The sequence below is a fragment of the Gasterosteus aculeatus genome, chromosome 5, assembly GCF_964276395.1.
Source record: "Gasterosteus aculeatus chromosome 5, fGasAcu3.hap1.1, whole genome shotgun sequence".
Lineage (NCBI taxonomy): Eukaryota > Metazoa > Chordata > Actinopteri > Perciformes > Gasterosteidae > Gasterosteus > Gasterosteus aculeatus.
Genome location: NC_135692.1, coordinates 14,758,035 through 14,777,128, shown reverse-complemented (window position 1 = coordinate 14,777,128; position 19,094 = coordinate 14,758,035). Strand labels below are relative to the sequence as shown.

The following is a 19,094-nucleotide window of genomic DNA, read 5'->3' as shown; positions in this document are numbered from 1 at the left end:
ATAAATACTTGGGGACTTTTACTGATAGTAAACTTCAGAGGCAGTAACAGAGATAAGTGGCAGAGAAGCGCGGCTGTTTTCCCCAACAGGAAACTAAAGCTTTTAACATCTGCTGAAAGTACAACCTTGTTTTTATCTGAATTCATTGCATAAGCCGTGTTGCCATGTTGCAGCCGTCGGGGGGGGCTTTGGGTGTACTCCGAGCTCAGCTCAAATAACCGCAATCTGTGAGATCGGCGTGCTGAAGGATGAACGTCTGTCCTACTCTCAGTGGAGCCGATGCTCCTCCACGCTGGAAGAGTCCAGTCTTATTCACTGATTGCTTCATTCAGACAGTCACTTCAGCAGCAGCCTTTCCCTGCATACACAGCAACGGCTTCAGATCGACCAGTTATTGCACTTGTCCAGTGAGCAATTAAGGTACAACACGTGGGTGTGTGTATTTTAGTGCGTAAATATCGAGTTTTGTCTGTTATGAGTCTGTTTTGATTGCTTATGTTAATAGTTTTCAAATATTTCTTACAGCACATCATCATAATGTAATAATATAAGTTAGATTTATTTATTTATTTAATCATGTGTTACAGTAGAATGACATACCGCCAACGCCCTGCGATGACTAAATGGGCATTTCAACACAATTACATTACGTTTTTTAATTGGATTTACTTGCATTTATAATCGACACCAGCACATTTCTTATCAGTCAATTAGAGCTCATGCTACAGTGTTCAAGATACGATTAGAATAAATAGAATAGAATCAATGTCTGTGATTAATCCCCCAGATTACCCAAAGTAAACGTTTTAAAGCACAATTACTGGCCTTGTTGCTCAGTGCAGTTGTCTTTAGTTCATTTATGACACCACGGCACCACCTAGCGGAATTATCAGGAAGTACCATTTTGAAAAGGAAGATCGTTAATGTGGCCAAACAATTACTCTTAAAACTCTACAATCTTTACAACAAATTTTTGTACACGTAAAAAACAGCAAACACAAATACAGAAAGGTCCACAGTGGTTTTTCACTTACGAGTACTAACGGGCTGCTGAGCTGAGGATTTCATTTACATTCCATCAAAATTGAAAGTGTCCCTGTGTGTCCCCTCGTGGGAGGAAAGACGTGCATGAGGATGTCCAGCTGGCTACTGTGCACCTAAATACCAACAGGTTACAGCCAAAGGCTTATTAGAGGGCTGTAATTATATTACATGAAGCTTATATTTAGAATATTCAATTCATTCTGTCACTCTGTTCCAATCTTAATTCACAAGATTGTATTGAAGAGGTTTTACAGTAATCAGCCTTGTTAAGTAAAAATAAATACTTTTAATACTTATGACAGCGTAACTTTATCATCCATTACATTTTAAAACCAAACTTCCTAAAAACTTACATTTTACTGCTGCAGATGTTTAGGTCTACGAAATAAATTCTACACTTTCACATATTTATGTACTACAGACTTTGGAAATGTATTAGAGAATTTAGTTTTCACAATAACTTACTTGTCAATTGCTTCCAGTTGATTTATTTCAGCCATAAATGAATTATAAGAGGAGCTTGATTTAGATTTTATCTCTGTTTTATTTGGGTCTGTAGTGTGATTTACACTCATGTCGGCTAAATGCTAATGAGCGATATTGGACTTCATTATAGACGGACTTTCCCATCAGGCTGTTCAGGTTGCCGTCATGACAACGTGTCCTTGAGAACTACTGAGACGTGAAAGAAATGATACAATCTTTATTTGTATTTTCCACTGATATTCCCTCTTTGTCCCTTTAACCCTAAACCAGATGTTTGTGGGCTGTGAAAAACTACACTGCTAAAAAAAAAAAAAAGTCGAGTCGAGGATCCTTCCTCTTTTAATCCATCGACTCCCGCCCTGCGGCCTCAGCGGCGTCATGTGTGTGCTCACACGGGGGCTCATGGCTCCGCAGGATCTGCTTTCGTGTCACCAGCCCAACGGCCTCTTGACCCCCCCGGGGGCGAGGAATGCAGGACCCGCGGCGACTGAAGGTGTGGTTGTGTTTAAATGCTTACATGTGTAGAATAGATGTTCTCTAAAAATAATGTCACAAGTGTCTCTTTGTGTTTATTCAATTAAAAGTCATTCGGGTTTTGATAAAAGTTCACAGGTTAATGACACGCGAACAAACAGCAGCGTTTCGACGATAAGTGGGGGTCTTCGTACAGAGATTCTCGATTAGCATTGCGGACATACGTGTGGACATACGTGTGGACATACGTGTGGACATATTTCAACGGAAACGGGAAAACTCACACTCTTCCTTTTACCCTTCCGGTTTAATCAAGCAGCACGAGGACTTCTGTCCCACCCAGAAGCCCGGCAGCATTCTGCCCTTGAAGGAGCTCTTAGTCTGATGCAGCAGTCGGGTCCTCTTTCCGTCTTCGCCTCCGTCTCCCTCCGCCGCTTCTTCGACGGCGTAAAAGTTGACGAGACCGGCCGGGTGGTCGAGGTACACCCCGATGGTGGAGCACTGGGGAACGTTCCAGATGTCTGTGTTGTTGCCGTCGAACCACAGCTGGTAGCTGGAGCCGCTCCACCCGAGACCCCAGGACTGGTCGTTTTCTCCCAGCCCGCACTGTCCGTCGCACCCCCTCCGCCCGGCCCCCTCGCAGGCGACTCCGGTGACCACCCATCCCGAACACTTGACCTCCCAGTAAGCTCGGATGCCCGAGATTGCCTCTTTGCAAAGGACCTTGGAGATGGAAGGAGAGGGATTAGTTCAGCGTGGAACATTAGACGTTCGGATGGGAGGGTTGGGGAGGTTCAGACCTACCTGGGGGGAAAACTCGTATCTCTCCGGCCGGTCCAGGACGGGACAAGTGACATCATCTGTCATGCGCGACACCTTGGATCCGCCCTCCGTGATCCACAGCAACTTATTGGCTGTCTTGTCATCCAGGGAAAGGTTAATCCAGTCTGTGCGACGAGGAAAACGGAAAACTGCAAATCACCAAGAAGTGACCAAACCCCCCCACCTCCCCCCAAGTATCTTAATCTCCGTTCTTACGTTTCAGGAGATCGGCTCTGCATGTTGGCTCGGGGATGTCGGGCATGTAGCTCGTGATTCTTTCTGTTTGATGGTAAAACGCACAATGTGGGCGTAAGAAGACACAATGACAGGCGGAGGCCGATGTGCGCTCATTTCACGTGGCTGACTGTAGAATCTTTAGAGTAATTACTGCGTTCACTCACCAGGTCTGTCGGGGGCGCGCTTGATTCTCACGTTCTTCGGACCACTGATCATCCTTTCTGCTTTTTGCCGCGTTGAGGTTTCCTGAATGTCGCCGTCGGTCAGAACGGGTTCTTTATATACCCTCGGCCATGTGGGGGGGGGGTCGCTGAAGGTGTTTGCGGGGGGCCTCTGGGGATCCCTCACGGAATTTTTGGAAAGGTATGTAGAGATAAAATGCTCACTAATGGGCGTGCCACAGGTCACCCGACCCCGTGTCCATAGTTGTTGGGAATTTGCTTTGACATTTACCATCTCTTTGTCATCGTGCTTACACCTTGGTACTTGATACCTATGAGGTCATCCTGTAGACGACCCCCCGCACCCCCCCCACCTCACCCGCCTCCTCTCCGTTGAATGGTGGAACCCGGGCAACAAACTCGTCACCCGCGCTCCCTCTCTTCTTTATCTTTAATAGATCCCACGGTCGCCGCTGGCATTCACCGCTCGGTGAGTCCGCTTGCATCGCCGTCACCGCCGCAGTCACTCATCTAGGGGGGGGGGGGGGCGTAGAGCTGTGGACACCCGAGACCTCCTGAGAGCGTGTCGCAGCGACGGTTTTACGGCCCGGGCTCGGCTTTTTCTCTTTTAACCCGGGCCACGGGCTTTACGGCGCCCGTGGCGGTAAACGGGCCGACGTGATAATGGAGGTCAAGTGGGTTGTTAAGGCCGCTATGATGACATCCCATTCCTCCGCTCGAGTGGCTCGCAGTTGTCTTAGCTTAATGTACGAGGCCCCTCAAGGTGATGACGAGCGTCTGATGAGTTTTAAAGCATTACCTGTTAGAAAACAGCTAAAACGATTGTACTTCAATGTGATCAGTATCAGTGTCAGTATTTGCTGCTTGAATTTATTTGGTTGTGAAACTGTCTGAATTGAATTCTGGAGCGTGTGTGTGACCACATAAGGTCATCAGCCTCGTTCTACGTAGTTATTCTCAATGCTCGTGACATGACATGACATTGAACAGGCTCTTGGTAGCTTTATTTAAGCTTTTTCAATACGTTCCACATGTCCACCTTTGGGACACCAGGACCTGTAGGGTTCATATTTTTGCGAGCTGCGTACTCAGAATTAGTTGGTGTGTGTGTGTGTGTGTGTGTGTTTGCATCACTCAATCCACCCCCGGTGCATCGGCGCTGTCACTGTGCAATGTGGGGAGATCAGCTGGAGTGATGGAGAAGGCAGAAGGGTGTCCCACAGATATTAAAACACCCATTCAACCCCTCTAAGGAGAAACACAGCTCTGATTTCAAGCCTCCGGCCCATCCGTCTTTTTTATTGGCAGGTATCATGCGCCGCTCGTGTCAACACCAGCGACCCCTCGTTCTTTCGCCCCCCCCCCCCCCGGTCGTATAGGAGCGGCGTTAAGGCGTCACGCAGTGGAGCCAGCAGAGAGGCCTCCCTCCCTCCCTTCAACCTCCCTTGATGCTCTGAGCTGACGGTGATGAAGGTTTGAGATATTTCAGCGTTGATGCAGGTGAAACACGTCGCTTATGTTGACGTCCTCATGCTTTGGGGATTAAGTCTCTTCTTTTTTTAATCCACGTACTTAACACCCGACTGGGTGCTGCGTGCTTACATGAGCGTGAGTCACGGTGCCATGAGCCTGTGGTGCAAATGTTATTCATCACTTCGAGGAAAGCGCCGACACAATGGAGTTCGCCGTAATCAAGTTTAGCTTGAAATCTGAATCTCTGCTCGCAGGCTTAATTATTTTCTGTCCGCACGATAAGCTCTTTTCATTTAAGTCCCCCTTGATATCACATTTAGGGACAATTAAGTGTTCCAAATTATTATCTTCACATCATTTGAGACAAGCTGCTCCTTTCGATTGTTCAAATTTAATTAAATGAGTCCATTTTTGGCTGCTTTTACTCAACATTCCCAAGTTATCTGATTTTCCGCCAGCAGGTCGCGTCGCCTGTAATCTGTTGAACTGCCCTGAGCTTTATGCTGTGCCCCAGCGTAACCTAAGCCGACCCCCCACCAGGATGTGAGGTGTCTTGTTAAATCCGACGGCCGGGCACGAATCCGCCACTGGCTCCCGCAAAGCATGCGACGGTCCGACGGAGGCGGGTGGTTTTCTAATTATACACAATGTTTGCACTTCATCATCTCCTGTCAGGACACACCTGAAACCTGCAGCACCTCCGCCGGACAGCTGAGCATGTTCAACTCAATATGAGCCAGTGGAGGGAAAGGAAACAAAAGGCTGCTTTTGCTTTTCACATGTTTTTTTGTCACTCGCTCCTCGGAGAACATCCCGACGTCGGTTCCCAATATCCCGGAACCCAAAATACAGAGCCGATCAAACGAGTCTGTGAGTCTCCACAGGTACACGTTCCACCGTACATGTGCCTGCGTGATGTCAGCGTGCGTTTGTCTGCTCGTGGCATCCTGGTGCGTATAGTGAGGATCTACCGGATGAGGGTCCCCGTGCGTTACCACGGCGACGCCTCCCTGGATGATGCTGCGCTGGACGAAAAGCACGAGCTGCGTTCAAAATCAGGCCTGACTTAAACATTATATAAATAAATAGTACCAGCGTTAAAGACAAGTATAAACGCTTCACCCAGTCTTATTAGTGACGGTAAACCACATCATCGTAACATCAAAAGCTTTGTGTGGTGTGTGAAATATAGAATTTCCACTTCCTGTTTTATTTTGAAACCACAGACTCCTGCATCTCTTACTCACTGCTTGTCCGTTTTACTCTGCAACAATGTCATATAAATCTAAGGAAAAAAGGAAACAGTTTGTTCGATGCGAACGTAAGTTTGGCGTCTCTTTGGGGCGCTACAGAACTTTAACGTGGTCGACGCGTTGTGCGTGGATTCCCTCTGGGTGGGGCTGAGTAGTAGTAGTGAGAATCACACCCGCGGGCGTGAAGGGGTCATGTGAGACGCTGCGGCCTGAGTATCCGTTCCATACTTTGACAGGTGGGCCTCCCCTGCTGTCGCCTTAACACCTAAAGCACAAGAGTTACGCTACACCCACGCTAACCCCCCCAGGGAGGCCTACAACGAGTCCTAATGGAGGTTAAACAGGGTGTCGCACCTCAAGAAACGATTTAGATTTGAATTACATGCATACAGATATGGGTTCAACAACGATGAAGACGGACATCATCAACAGAGTTACAGGAACACACGTACGAGCTCAAGCACGCTAAGTTTAGGCCGTGGCTCCAGTGACACGTGAGGATTTATGTCGGTCGAGCGTGACAGTTGAACCACGAATATTCACCGTGCACCAAAGAAAACACAACTACGGTCGATGCGTTTTTTATCTACACGCGATGCGTTTGGATCAGCTTCTGCTAAGCGCGCGCGGCTGAGCGGTAACTCCAAACTGCTGTCGTGAGCAGATCACTTTACACATAATTGACACATAAGGCGTGACATCGAGGGGGGGGGGGGGGGGTCCCGTATGTCATTCTACACTGCTTTACACCAAAACCTTTAAAATGTACAGTTGTAATGTAATGTTGGGTGTTTATCTACATGATAACTGTGACACCAAGAGTAGAAAAAGGCCCTTTTCTCTTTTGCCCTCCCTGCTGTGATCGGATGATGTACGTGTGTCATCCCGTTGACGCCGTTGGTGCCGGTAGTTTCACTGTCACGTTGCTACCGGCTCATGTTCAAACTGTCAACACTCGGACGCGGCCTGGCGGGAGCGTTTCACACGTAGCTCTCGCGCTCTGTATATATCTGTATATTATTTTATATCATATAGAACTTTCTTCTTGTATTTATGTAGATTGGACAACAGAGGTTTGAAGGTGTTTTGACCCTGATTTTCACAGAGATGTAACGGTACTTTCAGCTAGTTTCTTTATTCATTTAATATATGTGCACATAAATCAAGAATCTGAACGCTTCTTTGGCTTCGCTGCGTTTGGTGGTTGGCGTTCTTCACTGCTGAAGACCACAGCTCCCTCTTCTGTTCAAACCACTTCACTGCAGGCCAGACACGTGCAGTCCATCCCGCAATAACGCCGTTATCCTGGATCATCATGCAAAAAGATTTGGGTTTTTTTGCCATGCTTCATATCTGCAATAGCTGATGATTTTTTTCAGACGCCATACATCTGCAGACAGATAGAGGTTTGACATATTGAATGCAGTATTCTTTCCTTCACATATGAGATTTTTTCACGGGGTGTGGACACACATCATGAGAATTGTGAATGTAAAAATGATAAATACTATAGATATCAGGACTTAATATTGCATTATAGTTTGTTATCTTGCATAAAGCAAATCATTTTGAATGTTTTCAGGAAAAACAGTTCACTTTAATCATCAACATGTTATTATTTTGAAGAAAAAAAAAACCTGTGTGCGGATCCATATACATTAGCTTAATGACGACCAGCTTCATTAAGCTTCATTTTTGTGTGATAAGAGATGAGCAGCAGCTGTCGCTCAACGCTGCTGATCGTGTAGGAAGCTAAAAGGGACACCTCATAAATGTCTGCAGGCGGACTAATTGGTCCCCTGTGAGATCCGGACATCAGAGGTCACGACCTCGCCGGTCGACACCGAATGGCCCCAACATGTGAGCTGCTAAGTATAGGTCTGCATGTTGGTTGAGAGCTCGGTACCTCGGTTGCGGTACGTGTTGCGGGTGAACAGCGACCAGCCGGACCCACGGAGGCCCGCGTCCCCGCGAGAATATATTTAGACTTGACTCTCCTCCTTTCTCCTTGTTGTTATCAAAGCACTTAGAATTCCTTTCATATCTTCCTCTTCCACAGCAGCAGTCTGCGGTCGCTCCGATGTCGGGTGTCAGCTTTCATTGTTTCATTGAGAGCTTTTTCCCTCGATGCCCGTGGAGAAGCCCGAGGCCCGAGGCCCGAGATCGTTGGCTCTCGCGTGGTCCTCTTGCCTGCTGCCGGGGGCTTGAGGGAGCAGACTCCTTCGTCCTCGCAGGGACTTTTGTGGAGGACCTCCGGGCTGCTCAGCGTGTCCGAGCTGCTGAGGAACACCAACGGGACCAGAGGAAGGAGCGCCGTGAGGAACGCCGGGAAAAGCCCTCTTTGTCTGAAGCATCCAAACGTCACATTCAGTGTTTTTTCGTCCTCCTCCTCGCCCCAATCCACGAAAACAAAGCGCATACTCGCCTCCCTCTTCCTCATCAGAGGAGCTGTGGATTGGAACATTGGTGACTTCGTCAAAGTCGCTCATCTCATCTTCTGGACGTTTGATGATGTAGCTACACTCCCTGAGATCAGAAGCACAGCTTACACACATGCTCTTTGAAAATGATGAGAAAATAGAGAACTGGTCTGATGTATTCAGAGAATTCCAAAGAGGAAATGTGAAGGACAGAAGCCTGTTATGTTCTTTATCGTGAGGTCCGGTGAAGAAGACGACCCCCAGTAGATGGTAAACCCCCCCGCTGCTCGGTTTGCTTTGGGCTTCTGGTTGTGGGAAGCACCTCGATTGGTACCAGCTCCAATGAATAATATATTTAGACAGCAAAGTGACACTAAACTCATTCTGCTTCAAAAAAAATTCAGATTCAAGGCTGACGTCCAGATCCTCACACAGTTAGATTCACACAGCCCAGCAAAAGAGAGAGGCTGTCCAGGGTGAGAGGGAGGGACACCGAAGGGGAGGTCGGTGGACGTGGGGGGGTCTCACAGAGCGTGCACTGTTAGAGGACAGAAGGGTGTCACCAGCCGGCGTAGGTAGATCAGCGGACAAACGCTGCAGCTACGAGTCGGAGCAGAGGGAAGGACGGAGGACAGCGGGGGACAGCGGGGGACAGCAGGGGACAGCGGGGCGAGAGCTTCGGCCGTTTGAGGATCTCCAGCCGAGGGGATACAGTGAGGGGAGAAGGCCGAGGGATGGAGCTCCAAGCAGTCAGGTACAGCAACACGCCGTCTTCACCACTCTGTCTGAAGGGTTGGAAAACTATTATAAATGTGGTAAAAGATGCTGAACGTGGTGAAAAGGGGGGCAAACTGTGTCACATGGGACACCGTAGTGTCGTCGCCTTGTGTCAACGCTTTGCTTATCGAGGTCAAACTGGCAGTGGTGATTTGGCATTAAGAGACTCGAGAATGTGGGAGACATGCAAACGTTTTCTGTTGACGGAGAGCGAGGACATTTTATTCAACACGCTCTGTGTCCCAATTCACATGATGCTCCGGAGTCCCCGGGCGCCACAAAGCGCACTCTGTGCGCCACACAGACCCTCCATTTGTCCTCCCCTCCTTCCCTCTTTAGCATTTTTAAGTCTTCTCCTTCTCCCCGGGCAAGTGACCCCCCGCTGGTGAAGGAGGAGGATTTTCCAAATACTTCACGGGCACCCACGTAGTCGCCGGCGGGCGGCTCTGAGGTCTCTGACAAAGACGTCGTTGTTTGTTTGTGTGTAGTTCACAACAAAGATGTTACACAATGAACATCATCTGCCCCCCCCTTACGAGCTTTTATATTGGTTTTCTTTCTTTAGCAGTCCACTCTGCAGTTGCGGGACACATTCCAAGTGCCGTCTCTCATACCGGCCCCCCGTCCCTGCTGCCATATTGGTTTTCACACGGCCCCTCCCTGCCCGCCGCCGCCGCGACGCAGCTGTCACCTGTCAGTTTCTGGGTGGGGACGCTCATTGGCCCGTTGGGGCTCAGAATAGAATCGTGCGAGATTGTTTTCGCTGCGAGTGCGGAGAGCACAACGCCGACGCCTCTCAGAGGGATGAGCAGTTGAAAACGGGCGGGGGGGGGGGGGGGGGCGGGAGAAGAAGAAAAAAAAACGACCACCCCGAACGGCGTGGGAATGTGGCGTTTGTGCGCTCGGAGGTTACGGGGGGCCGTTTGTCGAGGCGACTGACCGCTTCTGGGGAAAGGGACTGTGCTCCGGGCGTGCGGGTAAGGCCTGAGGTTGCTGGTCACACGCTGGCGGCGTTGAGAACATTAAAGTTGTTTTGTTTGTTGGTTGAGCTTTGATTTGAATTTGTATTTGTGAGATGAGCTTGGATGAAGGAATGCTTTCTGGGTAAAGTGCACGTTGCCCTTTGACTGGTATTTCACATGTGACATTTGCACCCAGCTCTCTCACCGAGGTTCATGCCTGTGATCCTGTTTTGAATTTGTTTGCTCCCGCTGCAGAATGGACGACCAGGACAGAGTGAGCCAAACATCCAGCGTGGCCACTATTTCCTACTTTCCTGTCAGAAAGGTTTGTTTTGAGTCAGTGTGTCCCCGTTTGGCACACGTTGCCTGACTTTGACGCGTACTAATGTAGTATTTCTTCTGCGGCTATAGAGTGAAAGTGATGGAAAGGTGCAGACATTCGGGAAAAGATGCCTGGCGTCCAAGAGAGACCCCAATTGTTCTGTAGTCATCAGAGGATGGCTCAACAAAAAGGTAATATTTCAAACACGCTGAGCTGGTCATAACTTGAGAGGTTGACTGAGAGCAGCTCCTGATGGATCTCCCCTCTGCAGGACAGCTCTGGTTTGAAGCTTTGGAAAAGAAGGTGGTTTGTTCTCTCCAACTACTGTCTGTTTTACTACAAAGGTACGCATCTTTCTTGAGGCCGGAGGTTTCGTTCCCGTTACATGTTCCCTGAGTGCAGAACAATGCATCTCTTCTCTCCCCTCCCCCCCCCCGGCAGACAGTAGAGAGGAGTCCGTGCTGGGCAGCATCCCACTCCCCAGCTACAAAATCCTGTTCTGCACGCCACGAGAATGCAAGAGCAGGAAGTTCACCTTCAAGGTATCGTGATTCGGTTACACATCCAAGAATGGTGCATCATGGGAGGGACGGCCGTGTAACACTGTGAGGGATCTGTGTAAAACCAGGTGGTGCACCAGGGAATGCGCTCTTATTTCTTCAGCGCCGACACCCAGGAGGACATGTTGGGTTGGGTCCGAGCCCTCAGCCAGTCAGCTGCAATGGAGCCGAACGGCTCCCTGAACAGGTCGAGCGCCTTCAGGTGCGACGCATTCAACATCCAACACATGTCCCGAGTGACACTTCATTTGGTCCATCTCTTAAATATTTCAGGCGCTGCTCGAGTTATCAGGATTTCACACAGATAGGTGGCAGCAGTGAGTCATTGGACTTCCCTAAAACCCCCTCTGATGGAGAGGGTCGCTCCCAAAGACACAGACACGTCAACAGGGCTCTGAGCGAACCGAGTCATCTCCCCAACGGGAGGATGGAGCCGTCGAGGGGGAGGCGCAGTGTGCGTCAGAGAAACAGCAGGTTCGGCGAATCCTCCCCCGCGCGTGAACGGCGCACGTTTAAATCCCACGGCCTCGATAGGTGGGAATCGTCCCAGCTTTGACGTTTCTGCTGTGTTTCCTCCTCAAACAGGACGCCCAGCCCTGCGGATTTTAGCCGAAGAAGAGCCTGTGATCCGCAGCGGGAGGAAGACTTCCTCCCCGGGCAAAACACACCACCGATGCAGACGGAAACGACGGGAGCGGGTTCCCTGACCCCGAGAAGTCAGCTGGGGTCGCGACCTCACACCCCGGTGGGAAGGGTGGACATTCGACCTCGCGATGACCTGGCCGTGGCGCCGCCAGCCATCTACTACACACCTGCCTCACCCAGCCTGGAGTCCAAATCCTCCCCAAACACTCCGGGCGCGGAGAGGTGGCCGAACCTGTGCAAGGTACTCGGTTGATTCGAATCAAAGGTGCCACTAAGCGTCTCACGTTACTCAAAGCTTATCTGGTCCATTGTCTACAGCCAACACCGACCTACAGGTCTGTGCATCACGCATCGGCAGGGCGACGCCATTTAGGAAAGGTGATCGCAGCTTTAAACGACGCACAGGCCTTTGCGCTTTCTCCGTTGTCCTTGTCACCGAAGCGCCGTCTCCTCCTTCAGGGCTCGCCGGCGGGGCCGCACGCGGACGCGCTGCCCCCTTTGCCCCCCTCGTCGAGAGCGACCCATGCACCCCAGCACCACCCCCACCACCACCACCACCACCACCATCACCATCACCGCAGCAACGTGTCCGTTTGTGTGCTTCCGCCGGCCGTGAGTCGTTATTGCGTCGCATCCACCGACTCGCTTGTTTCACGCCGTTGGGCTTTGTCCGTTTTTTTATTCGTGAACGACAAATGGTGGAGGGCTCATTGTGCAAATTTAGTTACGCATTTGTGTTTTTTTGTCATGAAATGTTATTTGTTGTGTTTTACAAAAAAAGGGTTTTCTCTCAGAGGCCTGAAGCTTCTGCTGTGCTGATTTGAAACACAACAGCCGAGTCTGACGTTGAAGCATTGAAGCGTGAACCGGCATTAACCAACTGACGTCTACACGACGGACTGCACAACAACAAACATTGTCTCATTTGCATTGTATTTGCAAACATGCATGCATGAAAAGGAAGAAACAATATTAAAAAAGCACTGTTTAACAAAACCGTGACGTGTTTCAGGCACCAAATCCTGACGCGAGGGAAACGCCACCAATCAGGCCTCTTGAAAGCGATGCGGACGTGAGTGTTCACAACGATGCCGGAAGGCTCTCAAATGTCACCGGAACGCGGGACAGTTGGTCGTCATCTCGGGAGATGTTTCACCGTGAATTTTGCATTTCCCCTCTTCAGGTGTTGTTGACGCGGTTGTGCGGCTGTGACAAGCTGCTCCAGTCGCTCTCGGAAGAACTGGCCCAGCTACAAATGGATAAGGTGACTACTCACTCCATTCAGAATCCTCTGTAGCAGCACAATATGTTTTGGCTTTCCCCCCGCGATTGCAGGACAGCGTCGAGTGCGCGTTGGACGTGTCCAGACTTCAGCTGGACGAGTGGACAAGCCAGGGGCCCGGGGCCCAGGAAGAAGCCCTGACCCAGAAGGCTCTGCTGCAGGAAGACCTGGTTACAATCCGGGCTCGAATGTGCGACGTGTCATTGGTGCGTGATCAGCACGAGGTGGAAGCAGACGGAAATAAATAAGTAGTTTATTGCCACGTCAAAAGAGAGATGTGGAATACAAGTCTTCTGCTCTTTCGATGCAGGAAATGGAGAGCGTGTGGAGTCAATATGAGAGAATGGAGAGTGAACTGTCGGTTATCCGCTCCCACCTTCAGCACATCTGTACCTTTGGAATGCCACAGGTATTTGAAAAGCACAAACTGGAGTGTGTGATGTTTTTACTGTTCTCAGTGACAACAATTCTACAGATAATTCAGGCTCACGTCGGCAGCTACTTCGGGGGTAAAATCTTTGGTTTCTGTCTTTTTTTCTAAGGACCAGTCTCAGGCCCAGAGAGAGCTGTGGATGATGGAGGACATCCTCACCGGGCTCAAGATCAACAGGGATCACTTCCGCTTCCTGCTGGGACTACAGAGGCACCACAGTAAGCGCGCTGAGAAGCTCCGACTGCGCCATCGTGTGACAAAAACACGCTTTTGTTTCCATGTTTAGTTGCGGTGGGATTTTCTGTGCACAACCCGTGTCAACGGCAGCGTGACCTTTTCTCCCCCCCCCCTCAGCGTTCCAGCTGACGTCCCCACATCCTGGATCCCCTGGACCTCCCGCCGGGAGGCTGCGGAGAGGACCCCCGATGGTACAGTTTGACTCCATCGTTTCTTTGACGGGGGGCGTTTTGCTCCAGTCTCGCGTGGACGCTGTGAGATCTTCTCTAATGTCCCCTGTGACCGTGACCCCCTGCAGGAGGGGGAACAAGAGCCACCACTGCGCCCACCATTACCCCAGGAGCTGCAGGGAAGCTTCCTCGGGAGGGGGCGAGGCCCCGGCCGGACGGAGTCACCATACGAGGTGTGGAACGTGGATATTATCAATAACGGACATTGTCAGGTGACAGATGTTTTACAATGTTTCCTCTTCTTCTGCTTTAGGAAATCTACGGCCACGCTGTTGATCCCGAACAGAGAAAAGGAAACAGTATGAGAGCAGCAAAAGACACATTTGGTTGGTGCAGATACATAAACAGAGTGATTATGTTTTTCTCAGAGCCCAGCTTTGTTCTGCCTTTTATTCACATTGGTATTTACTAGATTTCCATCACACGTGTCTTTTCTTGCTCCCACTGTCCTCCTCCTCTTCCTCCTCTTTCCCCTATTTGCATGTCATCTTCAGAATCTGCTTCAAAGTGGATCCCACCAGATACAATCAATCAATCAACCAAGGTGTGAACCGTCGTAGTTTCTTCTTTTCTGGTCATAACTACATCGGGATGTGTGCATGTGACCCAAAAGCTCCAAATGTAGAAGCAGTCACAGCAGATATGTTCTCATTGCAATCACGGCCAAATTCCAATTCTTTGATTCTCTGGTCTTTTCTTGCAATTAGGGCACGCTGCAGCTCCCTTTGTAGTTGATAGGGGGCGTAAGAGGCACATGTCTCACGTGCATTAGCTCAGTCTTTTCATGTTTGCCACCCAACCCCCCCCCCCCACTTTCTCACATGCTTACAAACACATACATGGACACACAGCTGCACATGAACACATGTGCAAACAGACGCAGCTGTGGTTATAGAGTTTTTGGTACTCAAACACATGGACTCGGGTTCTGTGAATGACTCATTCTGCACGTTTTCTAGAAGAGGAAGATGAGTGAAGAAGAGCAAATTGAACGGATGAGGAGGAATCAGGAGAGGTCGACGAATAGGAAGAAAGCCCCCATGCCCACGCTGGTCCAAAGTTCGGACACAAGCGAGGAGGTGTGCCACATTACGAATCAGTATAACTTATTAAATCGCCCCCCCACTGTAAAGCAGTACACATTAACTGATCTCTCCCGGTGAATCCACAGGCCCCGTTTCCTCTGCGAGTGACTCGGGTCGTTACAGCTGTCCTGCCGTCCTCCACTGTGGCCAGACGCGTCTCCGTCGAGGACCCCCCGCCCGAACTGGACAACCCGTTGCCCGAGCAGATACCGCCGGAGACGCAACGCAGACTGTCGGGGCAAAACGCGTCGAAGAAGCAACCCTGGGGTGTGCCGCCGGGGGGGCGCGAGCGAACGCAGGCCTCGGCGGAGACGCACCAGCAGGAGCCCGTGGTGAGAACAAAGAGACATCGGGGAATATTGAGGTCGTCCGAGAAGGAGAAGCGCTCAGAAGCAAACAGAGCCGTGGCAACGGAGACCCCGAGGAATCGAGTTCAAGGCGAAGCGGCTGAAGCACCAGGAAGTGAGAGCTCGGACGCCGGGGTGAGAAATATGGAAATGCATTGAAAAGTGATCGAAGGCTTGAACTGGGCGCAGCTCATCTGGAAAGCCGACACCGCAGCACCGGTTGATATGATCTCTCCCCAGTCTGACGTCGCCCACGTTCTTCCTGGCAGGGAAACTGTACCCGGGTTTGCACGTCGTTGTAGTGAACATGATATCTCTGCAAGGCCGACAGCATGTATTATATCAAATGTTCACTCCATTCAATTTAATTCTTTTTGAGAATGTATATGCTTTTTTTTTTTTTATTTCAAAAGAAAAGACATGAACGTAACTGCGACTTGATCGCTTGGTGGAGACAAACAGGGACATGGTAGTACTGGGGTTTGTTGGCGGGGTAACGCTTCCCCCCTGAGACAAACTGAGCTCGCAGAGGAAATCAACAAATAGGCACAGTATATTTCTATTGTTTGTATTCTGCCATTCAAAGACAAGGACATTTACAGTATATTATTCGTTTTAAGATCTGCTTTATGGACAATTACTTAATACGTATAAGGCAAGGCAATTTTATTTGTATAGCACTTTTCATACACAAGGCAGACTCAAAGTGCTTCACATTATAACATTTCATACAATAAAGTGAAATAAAATGCAGGAATTAAAAGACAATTAAAAACAGCAAATAAAATTATAAAAATTTAAATCTTATTTAAATTGTTTAATTAAAAGCAGAGGTTAAAAGTGCAATGTAGGTCAAATTTAGCAGAAGGCGAAGCTGAACATAAAAGTTTTCAGTCTTGTTTTGGGGCAAGTCTTAAATCTTCAGGAAGTTTATTCCAGCTGTTTGTTGCGTAGTAACTAAATGATGCTTTCCCATGACTTGTATTTACTCTGGGAATCACAGATTGGTGTCAGAAGATCTTAGTGATCTTGAAGGCTTATGTAGTGAGCATATCAGTGATATACTTTGGCCCTAAACCATGTCGTGATTTATTTGTGAGCAGTAGGATTTTGAAATGAATTCTCTGACATACTGGGAGCCAATGTAAGGATTTAAGAATTGGTGTAATGTGCTCACATTTTTTGGTCTTTGTTAGAACTCTAGCAGCAACGTTCTGAACAAGCTCCAATAAGAAAATGACCAGGCTGTGTAGAACAATGCTAAGGTTTCAGGTTGATTTTAATGTGACACGGCTCGAACAGGCAGACGACCGGCGATCCGCCCTCCTGACCCCTGACATGGAGCCCAACTCCTGCCTGACCCCGGAGCAGCGGGAGGCCAAACTTCGTCGTGTTGAGCGCATACGCGAGCGAGTCATGAGAAGGTAAGAATTTGCTTTCTGACTTTATATTGAAACATCTGCACACGACCCCTTCACGTCCGCAGCGTTAGCGTCTTCATGAATTGGTTCATCTGTGGGTCTATTAGTGCAGTCGGACAGAGAGATGCTGCACTCCATCAACTGCCAATCAGGGGGGAGGGGCAGGACGCTCACCAGGTGCCCCCCGACGCGGCGAAAAAACAAAGGATGAAATCAGGTACGTATTTATCAACACAAAATCAATAAGTGATGAAGTCTAGTGGAGAGAAAAAAATCACAAATCTAGAAGTATCTGAAAGTGCTGTGCCTTAACGGCAAATGTTCTGCTCCGGTTTTCAGACCATAGATTCTATGGAAGCTGTGATCACATCAGAGGTTCTGCAGAGCTTCAGCTCGCTGGTGGACTTTCTCAGAATGGAGATGAAAGAGGTCGCCACGTGAAAACATCTAAAAGTCAAGTCAAACGTGGGGACAAAACGCAACTCAAAGACCACGGCGTAAGAACGGGTGTCGCCAAGAATAAAATCCAACGGCCAGCTTCCCCCTATCACGTCTCCTCTGCGCCCGTCTATCGGAAAGACGGAGGCAAAGGATTTGCAAGTTGCAGTGATGTAGAGGAGCAAAAGCTCGAGGAACCTGCAACCAACGAGGATGAAAATGATTCGCCTTCCTCCGATCTGAGAGCCAAGTGGTTCCTCTCCTCCAGCCAGTGGCAAGGGTTCGTACCCGTGCAGATCCCAGGCGCAGACGTGTGCCGTGGGGCGGTACCGCACGCTGACGACCAACCTGCGTCCACCGACGACGTGGTCGATTCCAACGAAATGTCATCGGCGGTCAGTGAAAGCTTAGAGAAAATGAAAGAGAACCATTCACTCTTCTACAAGATCACGTGTGATATCGCTATTTCAGACACGGACATTACAACCAATGATGAGAATTCAAGCGGCCGATGCCGGGCCGACGATGAAGAGCTGCAGATCATTGAATCTGCGCCGGATGAAGCCACCATTAATGTCCGAGACGCCCCGGATGGTGGGCATGTGACGTCCAGAGAAGCGCTACGTTCGGGGAAGGAGTCAGAGGACAGGGAGGCGGACCGAGGGAGAACCGAAGAGCCGAGGAAATGTCGCAGTTTGAGCGAGGACAACAGAGAGACGGAGGAAGGATCAAAGGAGGGAAGCGGCGGCGGCGGCGGCACCACCAGGCCCTCCAGCGGCCTTCGCGAGGGCGCGGGTGGAACTCGGAGCTCCTCTTTTGGGAACGCACGGGTGACAGTGCTGAGGACAAGCTTGTAGATGTGGTTTGTGGTAGTTTGTAGAACAGCGAAGGCTTACGAGAACAAACTTGAGGAGAACAAGAATAGAGTCAAGAGATTTTTTTGCGGGGGAAAGGAAAAAGACTGAAGAAGAGGACTTTAAGTGATTGAAGGAATCTGCACCTACTTTTGGATTATAAAATGACAAAATGGGAACATATAATGTCAGAAATAGTCCCAATGTTTAGTAAACTCATACATTTCCATTATATTAGGTCTGAAACAGATGCAATTATAGCAGAAAGTTTTACAAATATTTCATTAAAAAAAAAAAGATTTAAATCTAATATCCATCCCGCAGGTTGTTTTTTGTTGGTGATAAACATCAAATACCGTAGTCCAAAAAATGCCCAGTATTATTTCATTCCTCATAAATCTAACACAGAATTGATGTGGATTGCTGCTCGTGGATAGCAACATAACCCAGTTATTGTCCCTGTAACAACGTGTTTTGTATCTCAAATATCCTGATAAATAAAAACGGTCGAAACGCCTCGTCTGTGCAAGAAACTCTCGATTCAAATATTCTTCATTTTCGCTCAATAAAAGCGCCACCAGCATCCTCGGCTGCAAAGGTTCTGCTCTCTGACGAAGCCCTGATGCAGAATTAAACAGCGATGGTAAAAATGCCTTTGTCACTTTAAATCCATGCCGCGTCTCAGTCGATGACATCATTGTCTAAGAACACATTACATCACCCCTTCCCAGGCGCTCGCGCTCTTAAAGACAGCACCACCTTATGTTTACTGGGCTACACACACACACACACGCATATGCACCGAGAGAGACCCTGCTTATCTGTTTACAAACGGCAAATAAATAACAATATGCATATTAAAGCATCCATGCATGCGGCTGATTCAACGAATGTATTGAAAGCTGCCGTTTTGATGTAAAAATATTCACTTTTTTTATTCAACATAGTCCTGCTGTTAGTTTTTAACTATGAGTTAATATGCAGTTTTTTATATGCAGTATTCATACCTCAAGATGCACATACATTGTCCCCTAACGACTATTTATGGTAACGACTTCCATAAAATGAATGCTGATGAAGTTTGAGTTATTATTTATTTATATATATATT

At 48.9% G+C, this 19,094-nt stretch overlaps 2 protein-coding genes across 8 annotated transcripts; one reads left to right on the top strand and one right to left on the bottom strand.

Annotated features, from left to right (window-relative positions):
- Window positions 1-1,568: 1,568 nt before the first annotated feature.
- On the bottom strand, window positions 1,569-3,357 carry LOC120819878 (tripartite motif-containing protein 16-like protein). The gene is made up of 4 exons (XM_040177643.2): window positions 3,228-3,357; window positions 3,043-3,105; window positions 2,809-2,951; window positions 1,569-2,727 (listed from the first exon to the last, which is right to left on the bottom strand). Exons 1-4 carry the CDS (start codon window positions 3,277-3,279, stop codon window positions 2,299-2,301), a joined length of 687 nt encoding a protein of 228 aa, XP_040033577.2. The 5' UTR covers window positions 3,280-3,357; the 3' UTR covers window positions 1,569-2,298.
- Window positions 3,358-9,918: 6,561 nt separating this feature from the next.
- On the top strand, window positions 9,919-18,517 carry plekha4 (pleckstrin homology domain containing A4). Of its 7 annotated transcripts, none has more exons than XM_078103702.1 (24): window positions 9,919-10,145; window positions 10,386-10,455; window positions 10,542-10,643; window positions 10,724-10,796; window positions 10,894-10,994; window positions 11,081-11,199; window positions 11,286-11,486; window positions 11,598-11,898; window positions 11,976-12,035; window positions 12,117-12,269; window positions 12,670-12,729; window positions 12,841-12,921; window positions 12,993-13,145; window positions 13,250-13,348; window positions 13,482-13,590; window positions 13,727-13,800; window positions 13,908-14,012; window positions 14,093-14,165; window positions 14,334-14,383; window positions 14,799-14,918; window positions 15,011-15,406; window positions 16,574-16,695; window positions 16,800-16,909; window positions 17,032-18,517. In XM_078103702.1, the coding sequence occupies exons 2-24, from the start codon at window positions 10,387-10,389 to the stop codon at window positions 17,985-17,987; spliced, it is 3,687 nt and encodes a 1,228-aa protein (XP_077959828.1). In that variant the 5' UTR covers window positions 9,919-10,145; window position 10,386; the 3' UTR covers window positions 17,988-18,517. The 7 variants fall into 7 exon arrangements, with proteins under 7 accessions (XP_077959828.1, XP_077959831.1, XP_040033047.2 ...); XM_040177113.2 differs by having other exon boundaries at window positions 9,931-10,145; window positions 11,081-11,214; XM_078103701.1 differs by lacking the exon at window positions 9,919-10,145 and adding an exon at window positions 10,229-10,272.
- Window positions 18,518-19,094: the final 577 nt, after the last annotated feature.

What these genes read in the sequence shown, in the direction of transcription:
- LOC120819878 (XM_040177643.2), bottom strand. Translation starts at nt 3,279, where the DNA reads ATGATCAGTGGTCCGAAGAACGTGAGAATCAAGCGCGCCCCCGACAGA. An exon ending in GCGCGCCCCCGACAGACCTG is followed by an intron (nt 3,106 to 3,227) that starts GTGAGTGAACGC and finishes ACCATCAAACAG; the next exon opens with AAAGAATCACGAGCTACATG. An exon ending in CAGAGCCGATCTCCTGAAAC is followed by an intron (nt 2,952 to 3,042) that starts GTAAGAACGGAG and finishes CTCGTCGCACAG; the next exon opens with ACTGGATTAACCTTTCCCTG.
- plekha4 (XM_078103700.1), top strand. Translation starts at nt 10,244, where the DNA reads ATGAGCTTGGATGAAGGAATGCTTTCTGG. An exon ending in GATGAAGGAATGCTTTCTGG is followed by an intron (nt 10,273 to 10,385) that starts GTAAAGTGCACG and finishes CTCCCGCTGCAG; the next exon opens with AATGGACGACCAGGACAGAG. An exon ending in GCAGGAAGTTCACCTTCAAG is followed by an intron (nt 10,995 to 11,080) that starts GTATCGTGATTC and finishes GTGTAAAACCAG; the next exon opens with GTGGTGCACCAGGGAATGCG.